This window comes from Pagrus pagrus (assembly GCF_965226575.1).
Source record: "Pagrus pagrus genome assembly, chromosome: 13".
NCBI lineage: Eukaryota > Metazoa > Chordata > Actinopteri > Spariformes > Sparidae > Pagrus > Pagrus pagrus.
The window spans coordinates 2,622,923-2,643,278 of NC_140197.1; the positions used below are offsets into that span (position 1 = coordinate 2,622,923).

A 20,356-nucleotide genomic window follows, 5' to 3' on the forward strand; every position below is an offset into this window, starting at 1 on the left:
GCTCTGCTCTGGATAGCATTACTCTCAGGTGACTCCCCAAATCCCCATACTCCTATTAATTTACCTTCTGTTGATCATTTTAATTTTTGAATGTTTTCAACATAAATTCTTACATATTGCCCCTTTAAAGCACAGCACACATACAGACAAAAAAGAGAGGGGAGAGAGTTGAATTCCTTGACAAAGCCAGTACTACACAAATGAGTGGAAACTTCATAGAATTTTCATCCATCCATCCATCCATCCATCCATCCATCCGTTTCTTCCGCCCACGTCGCTCCTTCGGGCTGTGCCCGGCCGGGTCCTGTGGGCAAAGACCCGGCCACCAGGCGCTCGCCTGCGAGCCCCAACCCCATGCCTGGCTCCAGGGTGGGGCCCCGGTGACGCCAATCCGGGCGACGTAAACGTCCTTGTTCTTATCTCTTACATAGGGGGCTTTGGAACCGCTCTTAGTCTGACCTGTCACCTAGGACCTGTTTGCCTTGGGAGACCCTACCAGGGGCATTAAGCCCCGGACAACATAGCTCCTAGGATCATTCAGGTGCTCAAACCCCTCCACCACGGTAAGGTGTCAGTTCAAGGAGGAGTAGAATTTTCAGAAAAGAAAAAAATACAGTCTTGTCTGAAAGGGTCAGGCATCATGATGGTCTAATAATGACAGACAATCAAATTTCTATCAGGCCATATACAGTATGATCTGATACTTATTTTCATTTGGAAGGTTGTGGGGAGACAATATTGCAGCAGGTGGCTGGTATTGTAAGGAGTATAATGGAAATAAATTAACATGAAGCTCACCTCAGTCTGAATGATGAAAAACCATATACAGTAGGTGTGTGCTTTTGGCCTGTGGCACACCATCAGGTATCCATTTTTGCCCTCCAAAGGAAAACGTTTGGCTATCCCCTCTTCCATCTCAACATCAGACTTATTTTAAATTCTTTAGCAGGAAAAACAGCAGAGCAATGGAAAACATTGTCAGATTTTGGCCTAATACACTGGAAAAGTGTTTTCCACCAAGTGTAATGTATCTTGCAACCTCTAGTGGCTTTAGTCTTCAGACTTGAATCATGTACTGTGTGTGTGGCCGGATTCTTCAGGTTGACCTGTTTGCTTTAAATGTTGATGTCATTTAGAGCAAACAGCAAAGGTCTGTGCAACCTGCAGAAGGCAGGTTGACCCGGGATCCAAAAGATCACTTTTTTATTCACTTTCCTTTTCACTCTTTCTGTGTCTTTCAGAGTAAGGCTGTGTTATGTCCCATGTCAGGACGACCCATTAAGCTGAATGAGCTTATCACAGTGCACTTCACCCCACTGGACTCAAGCCTGGACCGAGTGGCCCTGCTCACCCACCAGGTCAGTCTGCATCACGTTGTTGACCACCGTCATGCAACGTGGTCAGTGTTAACAGCTGAAATCTTAGTTTGACACCACTGCGTAACACACTTTATATATATATGTATATGTATATATGACATATATGACATATATATGACATGCTACTACTTCCCCATGAGCCCCTAAGGCTCTGTGCAACATTTTGCCCGATGAGCACTAGGTGGCGCTCTTCAAAATTAAGTATTTTATATATCCACATCGGATGCTCAGATTAACACGAAACTTGGTAGAATTATTGTCAATGCCCTCCTGAGGATATCTGTTGAAGGTTTTACCGTTCCGCCACTAGGTGGTGCTCTGGTGGCAGTTTCATTTTATATTTGGCACTGTGCCAACACCATAACACTTATGGATATGAAACTGATTGGGGTGGTATAGACTGGCCCCTGTAACTCACACACCAAAAATGACCAGCAGGTGGCGCTATTATCAACACAAACCCGTTTTTGCCTAATAACTCCCACATAACATGGTGCACATTGTTAAACCTTATATCTATGTGTTCCCTGCATACAACTGAATTGTGTGATGTAGGCCACGCCCACGACAGCATGCCCCGACAGCAGCATGTAGCAACAGCAGCATGCCCTGATGCGCATGGACTGCAAGGACGCGTTCATCGCTGCTTGCAGCTTTAATATTACAAGTGGTTTCTCCAAGTTCAACACAAAATGCCACTTTTAATGACTACTGCAGTCTCAAAATTATTCAAACCCTTCATGACAAGCATCTTTAGTACTTAGTAGAGCGCCCTTTTGCTGTAATGACCTGCTGCAAACGTGATGCGTAGCCAGAGACCAGCTTCTTGCAGGGTTCCTGAGGAATCTTAGCCCATTCCTCATAGGCAAAGGCCTTCAGTTCACTAATTTTCTTGGGTTTGCGTGCTGCAACCGCCTTTTTCAAATCCCACCAGAGATTTTCAATGGGGTTCAAGTCAGGCGACTGTGAGGCCACTCTACTATCTTCCAGGACTTCTTCTGAAACCAAGCCTTGGTGGACTTGGAGGTATGCTTGGGATCACTGTCCTGTTGGAAGGTCCAATGACGCCAAAGCTTCAGCTTCCTCACAGACGGCATGACATTTTCTCTCAGGATTTCCTGATACTTGATAGAATCCATCTTGACCTCCACACGCTGCAGGTTTCAAGTGCCAGAGAAAGCGAAGCAGCCCCAGAGCATCACTGAGCCACCGCCATGCTTCACTATAGGCAGGGTGTTCTTTCAGCGTGTGCTTCATTCTTCCTCATCCAGACATGCCGCTGATCCATAGGCCCAAAAAGTTCCAGTTTTGTTTCATCACTCCACAGAACAGAATCCCAAAACCTCTTTGGCATATCTATGTAGTGTTAAGCAAATTGGAGCCGACTTTTCTTGTGCTTTTGGTGTCTGTGTGCTTGAGACCACACCTGATTTGCAAATGTGTGCTTTTATGAAGAATTCTACTCAGGGGGTTGAATATATTTGAGACTGCAGTCATCATTGAAAGTAAATACTTGTAATATTAGTTGTATTTAACTATTAAAACTTGTGTTATTTGTTTATTGCAAACACCTGAAAAATATAAAATGTATTATATATATATATATACATATATATATATATACACACACACATGTATATACATGTATATTTATATATATGTATATGTATATATATATGTATATGTGTGTATATATATATAACGATCATGTCATTTTTTTTGTGCTGCATCACAAAAACTGTCATAAAAACTGTCCCCAAAATAGACTAAATTGCTAAATTGTCAATAAGAGGGGTAAAAAAAAATAGCTCCTTTAACACAGCCAATTTTACAAAACATCTGAGAAACAACACAACTCAGAATTCAAGGCATTTGCTAAGGCTAGCAGCATGAAACACCCGACTTTGCAGCAAATTCTGGAGAATCACTAACTCAATTTATTTCAGTCATTCTCACCACTGGTATGTTGCCTGGTGCTGAAATCCACTGCATGTGTTACAGTATACACATCCATTTTGAAAACTCATGATGGCCAACTTGTCCTCATTGAGCAGAGCAATTGCAACTGACAGTGCAGAGCTCAAACACATAGAAATGTGTCGGGAGCTAAGGAAGCTAGCGGTCATTTGCCTGCTGCTTTCTCTGTGACAATTGATTGTGATTGTATTTTCTTATCTTTCAGGTTCTCTTGTCACACATCTGCATGAATAGTGCATTACTTGATAGAGGCGATGTAATGTATTTCCAACACTACTTGTATAATCCTGTCTTCTCTCTTCAGGACAGATATGTATGTGCAGTAACCAGAGGTGCCCTGGGCAACAGTGTTCCCTGTGCTGTTCTGCGACCCTCGTGAGTGCCAACATGTCTACCTCCACTATGACAATTACTACATGTTCCCTGTTAGGACTCTAGGGGAATAACTGACACAACTTTTGTCCTTTATTCAGGGGTACTGTGGTAACTCAGGAGTGTGTGGAGAAGTTGATCAAGAAAGACATGATTGATCCTGTGACTGGTGACAAACTGTCCGACAAAGACATCATACCACTGCAGAGGGTACTTATGTACTTTTATGTTGTCCCTTTTGACAGACAAAAAGGGTGAACGTACATTAACACTACGAATAATTATTTTTATGTGTATATATTGTATTTATATATTTAAGTGTTCAGTTTTTCTTTGGCATTTCATTTAAATGTAATGATGACAAACTTTGAATGTCTTTGAAAAAAGAAAGTTTTTACTTTTATGTAGAAGTGGGGAACAATCAATTCTCATAGGACTCTTGAATTTTGCATGGTTTTAATTGTCTCAGAGATTGCAAAAAAATTGCTGGGATTTTGTACATCAGATTTTAGAATTTCCTGGGTAAGGAGACTGATTTATGGTGTTTATGGTGACAGCAAGTGGTTGCTGCCACCACCTCTATTGGAGTCCACTGAAGAAGTTTCCCGTTGGCAGACATCGTGGTAATAGCTCATTATCTAAAGGTGCATGTCATATGTCACATGTTTCGCTGCTCTGGTTCTTTGTCTATCCAGTTGTGTCCAGTCTGCAGGTCCACCCAGAGCAGCTAGGCAGTGCCGATCAAATAAAAAATCAAGTACCGCTCAACTTGCATGTGTTGCTCAGCACTACACCACACCTTTCATTGCTCTGATTGTTTGTAGATCATGTTTCATTGCTCTGATTGGTTTTTGATCCTACCCAATTGCCTCCAGAGGCATTGTGGTCTACGCCTGTTGATTACACCCCTTGGAAATCAAAAATGAACTGAGGGGTTCCAAACTAATACACATTTAGAACCTAGTCTGGCAATGCCAGGCTAGCTGTATACTGCACACTAATGTAGGTAAACTTGTAAACTCGTCAAAGAAAGTTAAAATGATGCTGATGATCTGCCATGTGTATTGATAGGGTGGAACTGGCTTTGCTGCCTCCGGGGTTGACCTCCGTGCCAAAGAGGCTCGTCCAGTGATGCAGGTGTGAGACGATGTAGGATCTGAGGACTGCATAACATTATCTCAAAAAGTTTATGCACATCCTAACTGTAGTTCTGTGGAGTGCAAAGGGTGAAATATATTTTGAAACATACTCCCCCCAGCGTGTCGAAAACTTTTCATCTGTTGTTTGCTTGCATACTTTTCTTGTTCCCATATATGTAACTGATAATTGCTTTTGCTTTTTCCATCATAGATGTTTTGTCATTTATGTGAAATATCCAATTCCTTCTGAGATGTCATTTTCTCTTTAAAAGGCTGATTGTGGCTTCACTGACTGTCCGTAAAAGACAGAATCATTATTAATTTTTTTTTATTATTATTTCAAGCTCAGATCTGTAACAAAAAAACCCAAAAATTATTTGGCTACTACTGATGTGTGTGGGTGGGGGTCAGGGGTTTAAAATAAAATTTCAGAATAAAAAAAGAGTCCGATTATTCCATAAATTATTTCTGTGGAGCTTATCTTAGCAAATGTGCAGTGTTCCATGGTCTGTCAGGGTTCTCACCCGTCCTGGAAAACCTGGAAAAGGTTGACCAATTTTCCAGTTATGGAAAATGAGAGATGCATTACCATACATCTGGTAGTTTTATTAAGTTTACAGATTAACATTACTTTCTTCCCATCTTGTTGAATAATTTCAAGTTGATTAGCATGTTTGGTTCAGTTGCTAAAGTTGCCACTCTTGTTAGCTTGTAGGGTTGGAGCATTGCGCATACGGAGTAATGGGGTTGCATAGCATTCTGGGCCATCCACATTGACCCTGATGGTTTTGACCTCCAACAGTTTCATAGCCTCCAATGTCTTGTTTGGATCTGGTGGTTAATTTCTCATTTTTAAAGGGGAGAACATCTATTTGCTATAAGCTCTCCACATGTCAGCTGAGGTCTGCATAGGGGGTGCCAATTGAGATTGTAAAGAGAGCTTGGGTGGTATCTGATTGCTCGTGCAGGAAGGTTGGCCCCTGCAGTGTCCAACCTTATCGGGTATGGATGGCTGCTGGTGCCCCTGGTGGACCTAAGCAGACTCTCTTTGTTGGGGTTATGAGATGAGAATTATCTGCTCCTACCAAAAGAAGAGGCTGCACCTTAGAGAAGGAGTGGAGGGGAAGGCCCTGTAGGTGGCAATAGCGCTTTTGAAGCTTATCTACTGGATAACTCTGTTCTACCAATGACAGCTTATCAGATGTGAATGCATCTTTAACGATGAATGTTTTGTGTGGGTTTAGGGTAGGGGAAATCTCAAAACTTACCGTGGCTCCATCTAGGCCTTCAGTGTTTTGTCTCATGGTGCGTACAGCAAGATGTTCCATGAGCCCTTCAAGTTCTAGCTGTTCACGAGCTGCTGAAAGGAGCATTGTACATGTACGCTAAGAGCCATCGTCTAAGATGGCATTAGTGTCTAAGGTGTGATGATTATTCCGTAAGATCACTTTAACCACCTTCAAAAGTACTTTGGGGGAGCCAGACTGAGGGTTCAGATATAGAACTTTGGAGTCTGTCTCTCTTTGGTTCACTTGGTGGAGAATGGCAAGATGTTTCCTGTTACAAAGGGGACATGGCTTTTTCAGATTACAGTTTATTGCCATATGTGGGCCAGCACATCTCCAACATCTCTTTTCCTGCTTAATCCAGGCTATTATGTCCTCCGTCTTCTGGTCCTTCAATCCTTTACATTTGATTATTGAATGATCAGTGGATTTGCAGTATTGACATATTCGTGTTCTGGTGCCTGATTCTACTGATGAGGAGGAGAGAAGGGGGTCGGTGTTAGTGCCGTGTAGTATGGTAGCAGTTGTAGGGGCAGATTTTAGCATAGGTCTCCAAATTTGAATGGGGTTCTCAGGAGTCAGATGTCTGACTTGGGCTGCTACAGACTGACACTCTGCTTCGCTGTGAAGCCATGTAGTAAAATCCACCAAGGTAAAGTGAGAGCCTGGCCTGGCTTAACGGTTATAGCGGACGAAGTTAGCAACTAAATCAGCCGGCAGCTTACTGAGGAGGTGTTGCACATGTGACGAACAGGCTAGCTCAGCTGCTCCCTCATTCTGCCCCATAGCCTGCAACATTCCAACCAAGGACTGGACTCTGATTGCAAAGTTATGAAATGCTTTAGCATCACCAGGTTGGACTTTAGGAAGATTTAGTATTGTGGTTATTTCTTTCAGTGCTAGATGGTGAGGTTGCCCATATTGCTGGTCTAGAGCAGCTAAAGACTTGCTGGGGGGGGGGGCGCTGGAGGCCACTGGAGTGGGAGAGGCGCTTGAGGAGGGGGCGCTGGAGGCCCCTGGAATGGGGGAGGCCCCTGAGGAGGGGGAGCTGCTGGAGGCCACTGGAGTGGGAGAGGCGCTTGTTGGGAGGAAGGTGTGGGGGGCAACTGGAGTAGGAGAGGCACTTGCTGAGAGGAAGGTGCGGGGGGCACATGGAGTAGGGGAGACACTTGTTGGGAGGAAGGTGCGGGGGGCACCTGGATTAGGAGAGGCACTTGTTGACAGGGGGGCGTAGAGGACCCCTGCAGTACAGGTTCTGAAACTGCTTTGTAGAGAGGTTGAACTTGTATTCATCAGATTGGTGTATTGGTAACAATACATGTCAGCGTGTTTGGGTGTGCTTACACTGTGGAGGGATGGTTTATCTCTCCACAGGGATAAACCCTGTGGAGCTCACAAGCTTCACAGTCTGTCTCAGACTCACCACCGGAATAACCTGAGTGATAGGATCTGCATGAGTCTTGCATCCTGCCTGCTGAGAAGCTGCATGACCATATCTCTAATTTGCTCAACTTGGTCATGTATGGGGGGTGGGCAGGACTGTTCTTCAGTCATGACTTCGGCAGCATGAGAATGTGCTTGGTTTGAAGAAGGAGGGGGATAAACTTGATAATGCTCATAATCTTGAAGATATGAAGGTGCTGTCCTCTGTCGCACTCCCCACCTGATTTTATCCTCCCCATCCTGCTCTCTCTGGTCCATATCCAATGCCTAAGCAATCCGGCTCGAAGGACCATGTAGAAACTTGACTGTTGTTGGTAGCTGGATTACGCATATAGCCTCTACATTGGCATATCAGTCAAAATATGAGGACCAGAGAAGTGCCTTTCAACCATTTATTTCTTCATTCAGTCGATTGCATTACACAGATGATTTGATTACTAGAAAATAGGAGAGGAGGAGAGAAATTATAAATTAACTAACAAGAGTAAATCATCGCTCAGAAAATAAGTTACTTCAATACCTAAGGAAACAACATAAACTCACTCAAATGCACTCTAATGCATCCGAGGTTGACAATCGACTGGAAAACTGGCAGCTCCACATCCATGCAGCATGCTCCAGCAGACAAAGAGAAGAGGCTGAGCAGAGGCTGATTGAGAGTTTATCACCTCAGGTGAGGCTGTTAGGTTGAGCCATGTAAGCCCCGCCCACCCAGGCCTGGACAGGTGGGAGTATTTTCTACAGTTATAGTAAATGGGCCGTAACATGATATTGTTGTGCTTTCACCTTTTTGAGTGAGCTAGGCTAGCTCGTCTGGGTGTATGTGGGTGGAAATCACTTCACACAACAAGGAACCTTCAGTTTATGGACTTTAATGAACTTGGGTAGGAGAGTTGCAGCATACAGCCACAAACAGTAACAAACTGTAGACAGTTATACTGGGTTGAGGGCTCCAGCTCAAGCACAGAACAGCAAGCCAGAGCTGTCCATGCAACAAGCCGTTCACGGGCGCAGTTCAACCTCAACTGACTATTTCCTGAGTAATCTCCCCATGCCCCTATTTTATTATTATTTTTATTAACCTTTATTTATACAGGTAAAATCTCACTGAGACCCAGGGTCTCATTTACAAGAGAGACCTGTTCCGGGTGAGCAGCAGCAAAACACAAAGTTACAGACTAACGGAACGTACAGGAGGCACAACACAGAACACAAAACATTAAAATAGTATAGTGCAAACTACAAAGTGCAAGAAAAAAAAAAAAAATAATAAGACTGGTTAAGTACATGTGCAGACCCCCACAGACTGTCTCATCATCCTTCCAATAAGCAGTTTGAAATCCCCTAAGGGAATGAAGCTGGACAGCTTCAGCCTCTGCTGGAGCATGTTCCAGGTGGCAGGCGCGGCATAGGAGAACGCCTTCTTGCCAAGTTCCATGTGTCACATTCATGAACCAATCAACATGCTACATCTAGTAACAAGTAACACAACGTGTAGGAGGAGGGGCAGGGAACAACTTCTCTATTTTGAACTGCCTTACAATATGAAATGTTTAAGTTTTGTAGTGGCGTCTCATAGTGGGTGGGTGCCTCGTTAAAGACTCCACTTAATTTAACTAGTAAAGGGGTTGACGTATGTTTTGATAAACTGATAACACCCAGTGGCAGTTAATACTCTGAGAAAACTCAACCCGAACTTTAGAGTCTAACTTAAGTTTTTTTAACCATCACATAGTGAAATACAATTTTGCCATCTTTGTTACTTTTATATTATTTATTCCCTTAACGTCAATGCAGAGCTGCAGTGAAATGACAAGACAGATGCACTCTGTGTTTTACTCTGACCACTGTGTGACACGCATTCATTGAGAGGAATCCCATACGTTATGACTCTGGGCATGTTCAGTGGTGTAACTGGGAACCAAACATACTTTCCATTACAGAAGTAGATCATGAGATTGTGATGTTTATTGTAAATTCAGTGATGCTCTTCACTGATCAGAGCCACCTTCTTGTCTGTGACATAGCCGTCAGTGTTGATTGGCTATTACTCCTGAAGTTTAACCAATTAGTTAGTGCTGTGGGTGGGACATTGAGTGAGACTACAGAGTGTATAGGTATATAATCATCGCTTGTATGTATTATAGTATACTATACAGTATAGTATTAGTAGTATACTGAGTAAATATAATAAAACCGTACATTTTTCTTTAAAGAAAACCACTTAGTAGTTGTTTTTAATTTTTTATTTTGATCTTTTAAATCAGACTTCCACAGAGTAACATATTAGTATATTGGTGCAATCCCTAGTGAGCTTGTTAGATTTGTAAAATGTGTTTGTGTTAATGTATTTGCGAGTCATTCCACCTTTGACTCATTCAACCCATTCATATTACTTTGTTTTGATAGTAAAATAGTAAATCAAGTAAGTTTTATGTTGTTACATCAGATATAAGGACACCAATGGCTGCCTGTTTTTATTATATGTAGTAAGAAAATAGTCTGTATCCATATGCAATGTCAAACAAATTCCAATGGGTGCATCACTGAAAATTTATCTTCAAGGTTCTTTTCTTATTAAGATTGAATTGCCCCTGTTGGCTTGTTGGCAAGATCATAATTTACTTGTTCTGCTTAAGAGGATGTCTTCACATTCATTCTAAATTGGACTTATTTACACCTATGTAAAGCGTAATTCCTCTTGTGCTGTGGTAAATTTTCACAGTTCTTCATGGCTGTCCGCCCTCAGGCCTCCATAGTCAGTGATGGTGCTGGTCTTGATGTGGTCAATCTTGTCGAGCAGCTCAGACAGTATTAGATGGCCATCCTGACATGCAAAACAGAGGGCAGGTAGATAGGTAGATATGAGTAGATAGGTAACTTTAGCACTCACATATTTGCAAAACTATTTGCAAAACTATTTGCAAAGCACAAATCATGGGTATGGCCTAAGAATTATGTATAAAATCTCCATATCTTATATTCATTTATTGAATCACTTCCTACCCCTTTAGACTTTTTTAGACAATTTTCTCTCTAGGGCTCTAAAGTCTCTCAACAAATAATGAGGTGGGCTTATTATGAACATTCATGGGTTTAAAGTGTCAATTAGGTACCCATTTTAAGCCCACACCAGACTTTTGACATTAAAAATTAAACAAACACATTTTAATCGGTATGAATGTATTCTTAACACTTCAAATGAGATTTTAGACTTTCATTTTAACTAAAATGTTCTTATTTAAATTAGGGCAGGATATATAAAAAATGTCAGAAAAGCAGATTTGGTGAGCCTAAATGGGGATGTGTACCCCAGTCTCTATTAGCTAGGCATATATCTTCAAATTGAAAGTTAACATACACATGTGAAGAACATGTATATATCATGGCCATCTTGAGTTCCAGTAATTTCTACAACTTTCATTATTCTGTGATGGAATGAGTGGAACATGCTCTACTTTGTCACAAAAAAACATCCTAGGTCTTCTGAAAATGTGACCAAATGTGCTGGGTCAAAAATATACATAAAGCAACTTGAACGATCAATTTTGGTAATAATACAAAGTTAGCATGGCTTCTTAACTTCTTCTGAGTGATTATGATTGATAAAAGCTGATGACTTTTCTGGGCCTATTTTAATATGGCTTGTTTGATACACCCATTAGACTCAGCCACTGACACCACAATGGGAAAGTCTAAGAAGCTCAGCATTGATCTGAAAAAGTGCATTTTTGATTTGAACAAGTCAGGAAATTCACTTGGAGCCATTTCAAAGCAGTTACAGGTCCCATGATCAACTGTGTAAACAGTTGTTTGTAAGTACAAAGTGCATGGCGCAGTTGTGTCACTGCCACGATCAGAAAGAAAACACAAACTCACCTGCTCCTGAGAGAAAATTGGTCAGGATGGTCAAGAGTCAACCAAAAACCACCAAAAAGCAAGTCTGCAATGAATTAGAAGCTGCTAGAAGACAGGTGCACAGGCCCACAGTCAAGGAATGCCTAAACCAGGCTAGATTTGAGGTTTAGGAATGGCCTTCCCAAAGTCCAAAGTCAAGGTTGTCAAAGTTTGGACAGTGAGGAAGCCAACATATGTAGGACTACCAGAAGCTTGTGGATGGCTTTCAAAAGCAGCCAGGGGACATTTAACCAAATACTAGAATTACTATATGTATATTTTACCCAGCAGCTTTGGTCACATTTTCAGAAGTCCTATGATAAATTAATTAATGAACGGCACTTCATGAATATTTTTTGTGACAAAGTAGTGTGTTCCACTCATTCCATCACAGAAAAAATTAGAGTCTTAGAAAGACTGCCATGACATACATGTTCTTTACAAGTGTATGTACATTTTTGACCATGACTGTATGCTTAGGGCACACAGCAAAGCTAGTCAGATGTGGAGCTAATGCACAATCATGCCAAAACAATGTACACATCTAGCTTACAGTGCATAAAGTAGCAGAAAATGGCTTACGGATGCACAATCATTTTAATCTTACAGTCAATACCAATATCCGATAATTATATGCTTCTAATGGCCAATACCAATAAGATTATGAATATTTTCACATTTTTGTATTTTAAAAAGTTCATAACCTGTAGTTTATCCACATTGAGAGTAAGAAAGGCCAAGGTTTTGAGAGCGAAGATGGGTGATTTTATAATCCATAGCTCAATAAGATTTGTCATGTTAAAACTAGTGGACTTTTTCCCTTCTCTCTGAACCCTAGTGGAACATGTATCATGTCTGAAACTGAAACTGTAAAAAAGGGAGATTAAAAGTGCCTCATAAACTTACTTATACTGTACCTTAGCAAATGTATTTAGTTACTTTCCAGCACTGGAAAATACACAAACACCAAACGCTAAAAACCCACATGCTACTGGAGGAGAAGAGTCAGTTAGTCAAACTGTCGAAAAAAAGTCTTTAAATCAGTAGATAATATCCACATAGCATCAATAGTCTTTTCTGATCTTTAACCTTGCTACATGACAAGTAACAAGCTAACTGGTTAGCTTAACCACGACAAACTGCAGCATACACACTCACACCTGTAACAGGTGCACTGCTGCTAGTCAAGCGGGAAAGAGCACGGTCCAGAGTGGATATCATGTCACATAAACAGCCATAAACTGGAGTTCTGCAACTTAGGCAGGTCCCACATAATAATAATAATAATAATGATAATATTATTATTAATAATAATGATAATAACAACCAGTGTTGTAAAAAAGTACCCAAAAGACATAACTAAGTAAAAGTAAATATATTGTGTTAAAATATTACTTTAGCAAAAGTGAGAATTACCCATAGAAGTCTTAAAGTATCTGATATCAAATGTACTTAAGTATCAGAAGTAATTTCTTGGCAATAAATATAATCAAGTTTGACATACATTTACATGTATGTATTAATTTGTTTATTTGCCTGACTAACTATAGCATCCAATATTCAGCATTTTTCAGAATATCGGAAAAGATATTTTTAAAATCTGATTGTCAATAAAATCTTCAATCTACATCATCATCTACTGGAGTAAAAGTTTCAACATTTGCTTCCAAAATGTAATGGAGTGGAAGTAGTGGCGGAAAATGGAAATACTAAATAATAAATTGCAATTACCTTAAAATTGCGCTTGAGTACAGTGCTTGAGTGAATGTACTTTCTTTCCATCACTGCTAATAACAATAATAATAATGATGAATGACTGTAATAATTTAATAAACTCTCATCTCAGGAAGCTTAATGGGGTTCAAGTTCGTGGTAGTGTATTTCCCTCTGCAAACACGCTTTAAGCAGTTCTTTATCACTTACAGTTTGCATGTCATGTCTGCAACCTTAGTTGGATGAAGTTTACTTCCATGTTCACAGCCACATAACTAAACCACCCATAACTGCTTAGCCATAATTTAAGATCATAAGATCTAGGATCAGCATTCACATTGTACTGTGTTGTATAGATATCAGGCACCTAAATAAACTAGATATTTGTCATCACAATCCACACATTTATTACCTAAAGAAAATTTACAAAAATAAAAAAAAATGCTTGATCTCACAATGTTAATGACATTATGGAAAAAAACAAATATGGATCCGTTCCTTTATCTGGAGCCACACAAAAGGTTAATGGGGTCTATTATGAGAATATTATTTACCTAGTGTAACTCCAGCTTCTGTGAGTATAGGCTCTGCCCCTTAAGGCTGCCAGCTACAACGGTTTATCCCTGGCGTGGCCACACAGCACTGGAAACCTATATGCTGTGTTCAGACCAAATGCGAATAAAAATAATTTAAAAATTTGCTTTGCGTTACTCTTGTGAGTTTGATTGCAAGGTTCTTCATTTTTAATTGCATCTACCCGCGTGAGAAACACAAATAAAAATGACTGTGAACACTCGGTACGCTTTTGGTGGATTTCAAACAAAGAGATTTTTCTCTCACGATCCTCCATTGCTTTGAAAAAGGTGGTCCATTGGAGTGAGCAGAGACTATGCCACTCTCTACTCAAGGGTGGTGACATGGAGAGGAGGGAGGCGACTGCTGACTTCAAAACAGACAGGAAGTTAGCTCAAATGATGATAACACTTTCGGCATGTCAAATGTCATACTTACTTAAATCTGCTTTGGGAAACTAGTAATTTCATGAAAATAAGAGTCACTTCAGTAACTGAACTACAACTATACTACAATTGCTTCTTTTACTACTACCACTACTACTACTACTACTACTGCTGCTGCTGCTGCTACTACTTTTACTAATGCTAATAATAATAATAATAATTATAATAGAGCTGGTGCGACACATCAACATAATCGATTACATAAATATGTTGATTTACATAACGTGTCCATGCATCAGATATAAGCAGTACTACCACCATGTTCAAGCACTTGAAGCAGAAGCATCCTGGGGTGGCTGATTGATATTGGATCCAGAGGTGCGGCGAAATGCCGCAGGTTGGTGCGGTGGTGTGGGAGTCACTCCATGGTCGGTGTGTGTGACGTGTTGGGAACCACCGCTGATCAATTTGCCAAAAGGTGAAGCTACAATGTTGTTATGCTACTGTCATACTGATCCTACTAGTGACTGTTTGTCCTAAATAACAGTTTACAATAAAAAATAACAGTAAACAACCAGGATAAGGCAGATCGTTGCTGTGTTTTCAACTGGGGGACAAGAGTAACCCAAAGTGAAACTTAAAGCTACACAGAGAAAAGTCTGTTGCATTCCCTCTTTAGTATTTATCCATGCTAAATAACATGCCCCACTACTGACCCATTCTACGGTATCATATGATCTACGGTCATGCCTCTGCCCACAGTAGACTGGTTCCTAGTTACTACTACTACTACTTGTAAGTGCTGTATCATAGGCAACTGGACAGTTTTCAGTGTCTTGAAGATGTTTCACCTCTCATCCAAGAGGCTTCTTCAGTTCTAACTAACTGGAGGGAAGTTTGCAGGCTTTTAAAATCAGTGTGGGCGTGTCCCTACAGGGTCATTAAGGACACGTGTGGGTCGTTGACCCAACCGGCCTTGAATAGAAGAAGCAAAAACTTCTACATTGATGTGTACAGAAAACCTACACACAGATTAATACTTGCTGTTCGACTCTTGTCACCCACTGGAGCACAAGCTGGAGGTCATCAGAACCCTAAACCATCGGGCTGAGACCGTGCCCACAAACATAGAGGGGAAGGAGAAAGAACAGAAGCACATCAGGGGAGCACTTAAAACCTGTGGTTACCCAAATTGGACCTTTGTCAAAACCTCTAAAAGATCCAGAGCAGACAGAGAGGAAGAGATGTGAAAACGTAACATCATCATTCCCTATCTTTATCTATCTATCTTTATCTATCTGAGAAACTCAGGAGGATCTTCAATAAACATCATATCCCAGTTCACTTCAAACCTGCTAACACACTGAGGTATAAACTTGTCCATCCTAAGAACAGAACACCCAGGCATAAAGAAAGTAATGTATTTTATGTTGTTCAATGCAGCCAGGAATGCACAGATTTGTACATTGGGGAGACAAAACAACCTTTCCATAAATGAATGGCACAACACAGTCAAGACTGAGACTGCTGTCCACTTACATCTGAAGAAGACAAATCATTCCTTTGAGGACAACAATGTAAACATCTTGGCCAGAGAAGACAGATGGTTTGAAAGAGGAGTAAAAGAATCTATCTATGTCAAACTGGAATGGCCATCTTTGAAAAGAGGAGGTAGCCTAAGACATTACTTATCACCCATCTACAATGCAGTACTGAGTTCCCTCCCCAGACAGCTTAAAGGAATAGTTCACTCTAGAAGGAAATTCAGTCATTATCAACTCACCCTCATGCTGATGAGACACTTGGACACTTGGATTGCAGTGGACGAGCAGTATGGAGGAATATTACAAAGTTTTTGTGTAGTTTTATGGACCTTTTCGTCTCAGGCGCCACTTACGCTCGTTATACGGATTATTGCTGCTGGAGGGTACCCCCACGGGTCTTCAGCTGCACTTTGAGGAATAAGAAACTACACCGGACTTCTCATCAGCATGAGGGTGAGTCAATAATGACTGAATTTTGTTTTGGAGTGAACTATTCCTTTAAGTATAGCACCATTGAAAAAGAAGCTTTAGCCATGCTCTGGGCCCTTCAACAGTTCGAGGTGTACATTGGCTCAACTCCACAGCTGGTAAAAAGTTTTTACAGCTCACAACCCTCTTGTTTTCTTAAAACAAAATGTACAACAGCAATCAAAGGCTCGTGCATTGGACCCTTATGGCCCAGAATTTCAATGCAGAAATCCACCACAAAAAAGGGTGTGATAATGTTGTGGCTGATGCTTCATGTGTACCTTCGGATGACACCCACATGAGTGTCATCTTAAGGGAGGGAGTGCTATGCATTATTCTCTGGACTATTGTAGTGTGTGTCCGTGTCTTTGAGGTCTTTGTTCTAGGTGTAGCTCCAAGATGACTCATGGAGGACACCTGTGTGAAGTGGTGGGTTGGACTTAAAAAAGGGGCTCCTTACCTACAAGCTTCCTCTTTTGTCTGCTTCCTGGCAGAAGACCCAGTGACCCGTTTTGTCTTCTTAATTTACGCTGTTGTTTTTTTCAATAAATGTTATGTTCTTTTGGCATCTAGTTCATTGTTGTCTCTTCATGTTGCCTTTCAAGCTGGCCATAAGAGTAAACATCCCTGTTTGAAACACCCATCTCCACATGCTGGGCATGTTTGGGAGGTATTGGGGGTGGAACATCAGGAGGCTGCATGCTATGTATCCTGGTACATGTAGGCAGGCTGTACAAGCAGGAAAACTTTAATAGGCTACCCAAACTTTCTCCTTCAAGACCCCTTGCACAGGGACCCTCTAGAAAATGGGTTACAGGACCTAGTTGTTATTGTATTATAGTAGTGCAGATTCCCTGTCAAATATGAAACAAATTGAATTACCAAAAGCCAAGTGAAGAAGTAAAACTAGGTCTCACAGGAGCTGTTTGCTCTGGTAAATGGTACCCTGTTCCCAAGCACGGATTAACCAACAGGCTGATTTGGGCTGGTGCCCTGGTGCCTCCGACCTCTAGGGGGCCTCCAAAACCCCATCAACTGTGGCCTCATTCTGTCTTTGCTTTTGGTTTTTACTCAAATCAAATAGAGTATGTGTATGTGAGTTGGAATGTGAATAATGAATGCACTGTAACTTAACTTGCAAATAAGAAAAAATAAATTAATTGGTTTGCTGGCCGTGTCCGTATCATGATGACGCTAAGTCAGGTGACCATGGGAATTAGAAAGTGCCAAGACCAGTTGTAGACTACATTAGAAAAAACAAACACATAACAGAGACAAAAACGTAAACAACTTGAAGTTTTAAGAGAGAGGGACAGCACAGAAATTACAATAGGGAAAACATTTATCCGCCATTCCAACATTTTTCGAAGCACAGCTCTCTGGCAAAGAGCCAAATTTGTCCGAGAGGATAATGAGAAAAATGCATCTCTTGGGTATGTAACCAGCTTGACAGCCCCATGTATCTTTTACTTTTTACCTGCCTATTTCTTAAATACTTTTAGCTAACCATTCCAACCACTCAGACAATGCACCGGGACTAAGTGACTCCTGTACAGAGCCGATAATCTTACTTCTCTCCTGATACATCTTATGCTGTAAAATAAGGGTTAAGTTCGACCAAATCAGACTTAGTGATTGTTAGAACAGTGAAAACGTGCAAGAATGTTTCTGAATTTGATCTGGTCTGGCTTTAAGTTTCATGATAATAAATTTACTGTTTCTGCCAATTACATTGTGGCCCATTTGGTCCAAGTAACCAGGGGCGAGGCCAGGGGGGGAAAGGTTAGGATGATTCCAAGGGCCCGGCACTGACAGGGGGCCCTTTGAGGGGCTAATAATATTATTATCTATCTTGAATATTTGAACATTTGCTGTGTTTTCTAATAAATGAGTGCTGCCTAAAAGAAAGCAAAAACACTCAGTGGATTTCTTGCAGTGCACTATGTAATTGTATGAAATAACTATAGCCTAGTTATTCATCAAGGCATACATTTCATCATATACAATAAGTCCAGAAATGAAGGAAACAGAGGAATGAATTTTGAAATCGTGATTACTGATACTATTTGCTGGAGAGCTCTGGCTCTGAAGTATACATAATGTGCATCTGTTATAAATCCATACTGATACAGTGATGCATGCCAGTTGTTTCAACACATGAACATTTAGAATGAACTCCCTACTAAGTAGCCTAACAATAGTTGCTCATGAAAGAAAATAAATATCTTAAAGTCTAATTCTGACAGTGGTGCATTTAAAATGATGCCATCAAATGATGTTATCACCTAAACATGCTAGGTACATGATCACATGCAGCATGCCTTTTCGCAAAATAAGGGGGGGGGCAAAATTTTAATCTGTCATGGGGCCCAAGATTTCTGGCGGCGCCCCTGCAAGTAACCCTGACCTACCTACCTGTCCGCAAGCAGACAGGACCACCTCTTTCTGGAGCTCTTTGTCATGATTGGATGAAGTGGATTGATTTACCAGAAAATGTATTTTCTCTTTTACTGCATGAGCAAGGGGAGGAGATACATGCATTACTGACTAAACACTCCATAACAGGGATAACTGTTGAAATATAGACAGACATTTAACATGTATTTTAATGAGAAAATAATGCTTACAGCAGCTTTAAAGGAGAATTCCGGTTATTTGACACCTGGACCTTATTTATAGGGGTGTGTGTGCTGGTATACTCACACAGACGATTGTAGCGCAGCTCGGAGTCCTTCGGAAGTTATTTACATCCAACCGATCGTGACCGCAGCTCACCGGGGCCACGGCAACGGAGCTTTTAAATATGAGTTATCTGCCGCGAAACTCGCTCATTTTACCTACATTTTGTCATGAATGGTCAGTGTTATCATCATGTTAGCTCAGCTAGCTTGTTGTCGTCTTCACCCAAACAAACTTTTGATGACGTCATAGGCATGCGCCGCCAAAACTCAGCTGATACTCTTTGTACCGTGCCGTCCACGCTGTTTTACGCTCGGCTGCACTGCTACAAACATGGTTCGCCATTGTGTATTTCCACTTTGTCCAAACCAAATGACTAGTTCGTCAAAGTTCAGCTTCCACCGGCTTCCTTTGGACTACCCGGAGTTACTAAAGCTCTGGCTTGTTGCGCTCAAAATGGATACGAATATTGAAGTGGAAGAATTGAAGCGGGCGAGTCATCGGGTCTGCAGTGCTCACTTCGCTCCGGAGGACTTTATTCCCACGAAGCCAAAGAAAAAAGGCAAGCAACCACAGCGTCAGAACTTCAAGAGTCACCTCTACATCAGATAAATATTCTGCCATGTTGCACAGAAATAGCCGACGAAAACAAAGTGAAACAGCTGAGTTTTGGCGGCGCATGCCTATGACGTCATCAAAAGTTTGTTTGGGTGAAGACGACAACAAGCTAGCTGAGCTAACATGATGATAACACTGACCATTCATGACAAAATGTAGGTAAAATGAGCGAGTTTCGCGGCAGATAACTCATATTTAAAAGCTCCGTTGCCGTGGCCCCGGTGAGCTGCGGTCACGATCGGTTGGATGTAAATAACTTCCGAAGGACTCCGAGCTGCGCTACAATTGTCTGTGTGAGTATACCAGCACACACACCCCTATAAATGAGGTCCAGGTGTCAAATAACCGGAATTCTCCTTTAATGTTTAATCAAACACATCATGGCACTGTAATAATATGCAAGTGAGGTGGAGATTAAAGCTATATTTGGTAATGTTGGAGAGCTAGCAAGATTTGAAAGTGGCACCTCCTCTAAGCTCCACCCCCTCCTCCCACTCCCGTCAGTGCTCCGTCCAAAGCCCCGCCCCCACAAACTTGAACGAGCATCTGACAGTAGGAGTCAGCAGGGCAGAGGAGAGCCGAGTATTTCAGTAGCTAAGTTGGCTAACCTTACATATTTCATGAAAATAACAAATCCCCCCCAAAGCAAAACAATTACCTGTCCAACAGAAAGACAGCAACCTCTGCATCATTCTTAGGCCCTTCAGCTCCCTCAGTTGTCTCCACCGTTCAAAAGTTGAACCGATGTTGACCCTGGTTTTCCCTCTGGCTTTATCCAAAGCCTTTTTCGTTGCAGCCTTTTCCGCCTCTGGCTTTCTTTTCTTAGCCCGTTTAGCATGCGAGCCATTACAAGTAACGCTGGAAGTGCTACTTTTGGCTGCA

General features: G+C 41.4%; 1 protein-coding gene across 1 annotated transcript; it reads left to right on the plus strand.

Moving 5' to 3' along the window:
* Positions 1-200: 200 nt before the first annotated feature.
* Positions 201-4,871, plus strand: nosip (nitric oxide synthase interacting protein; the record flags this gene model as incomplete). The annotated part of the gene is made up of 5 exons (XM_084370996.1): positions 201-380; positions 1,242-1,358; positions 3,661-3,731; positions 3,830-3,938; positions 4,800-4,871. 5 exons carry the CDS (start codon positions 201-203, stop codon positions 4,869-4,871), a joined length of 549 nt encoding a protein of 182 aa, XP_084227122.1.
* Positions 4,872-20,356: the final 15,485 nt, after the last annotated feature.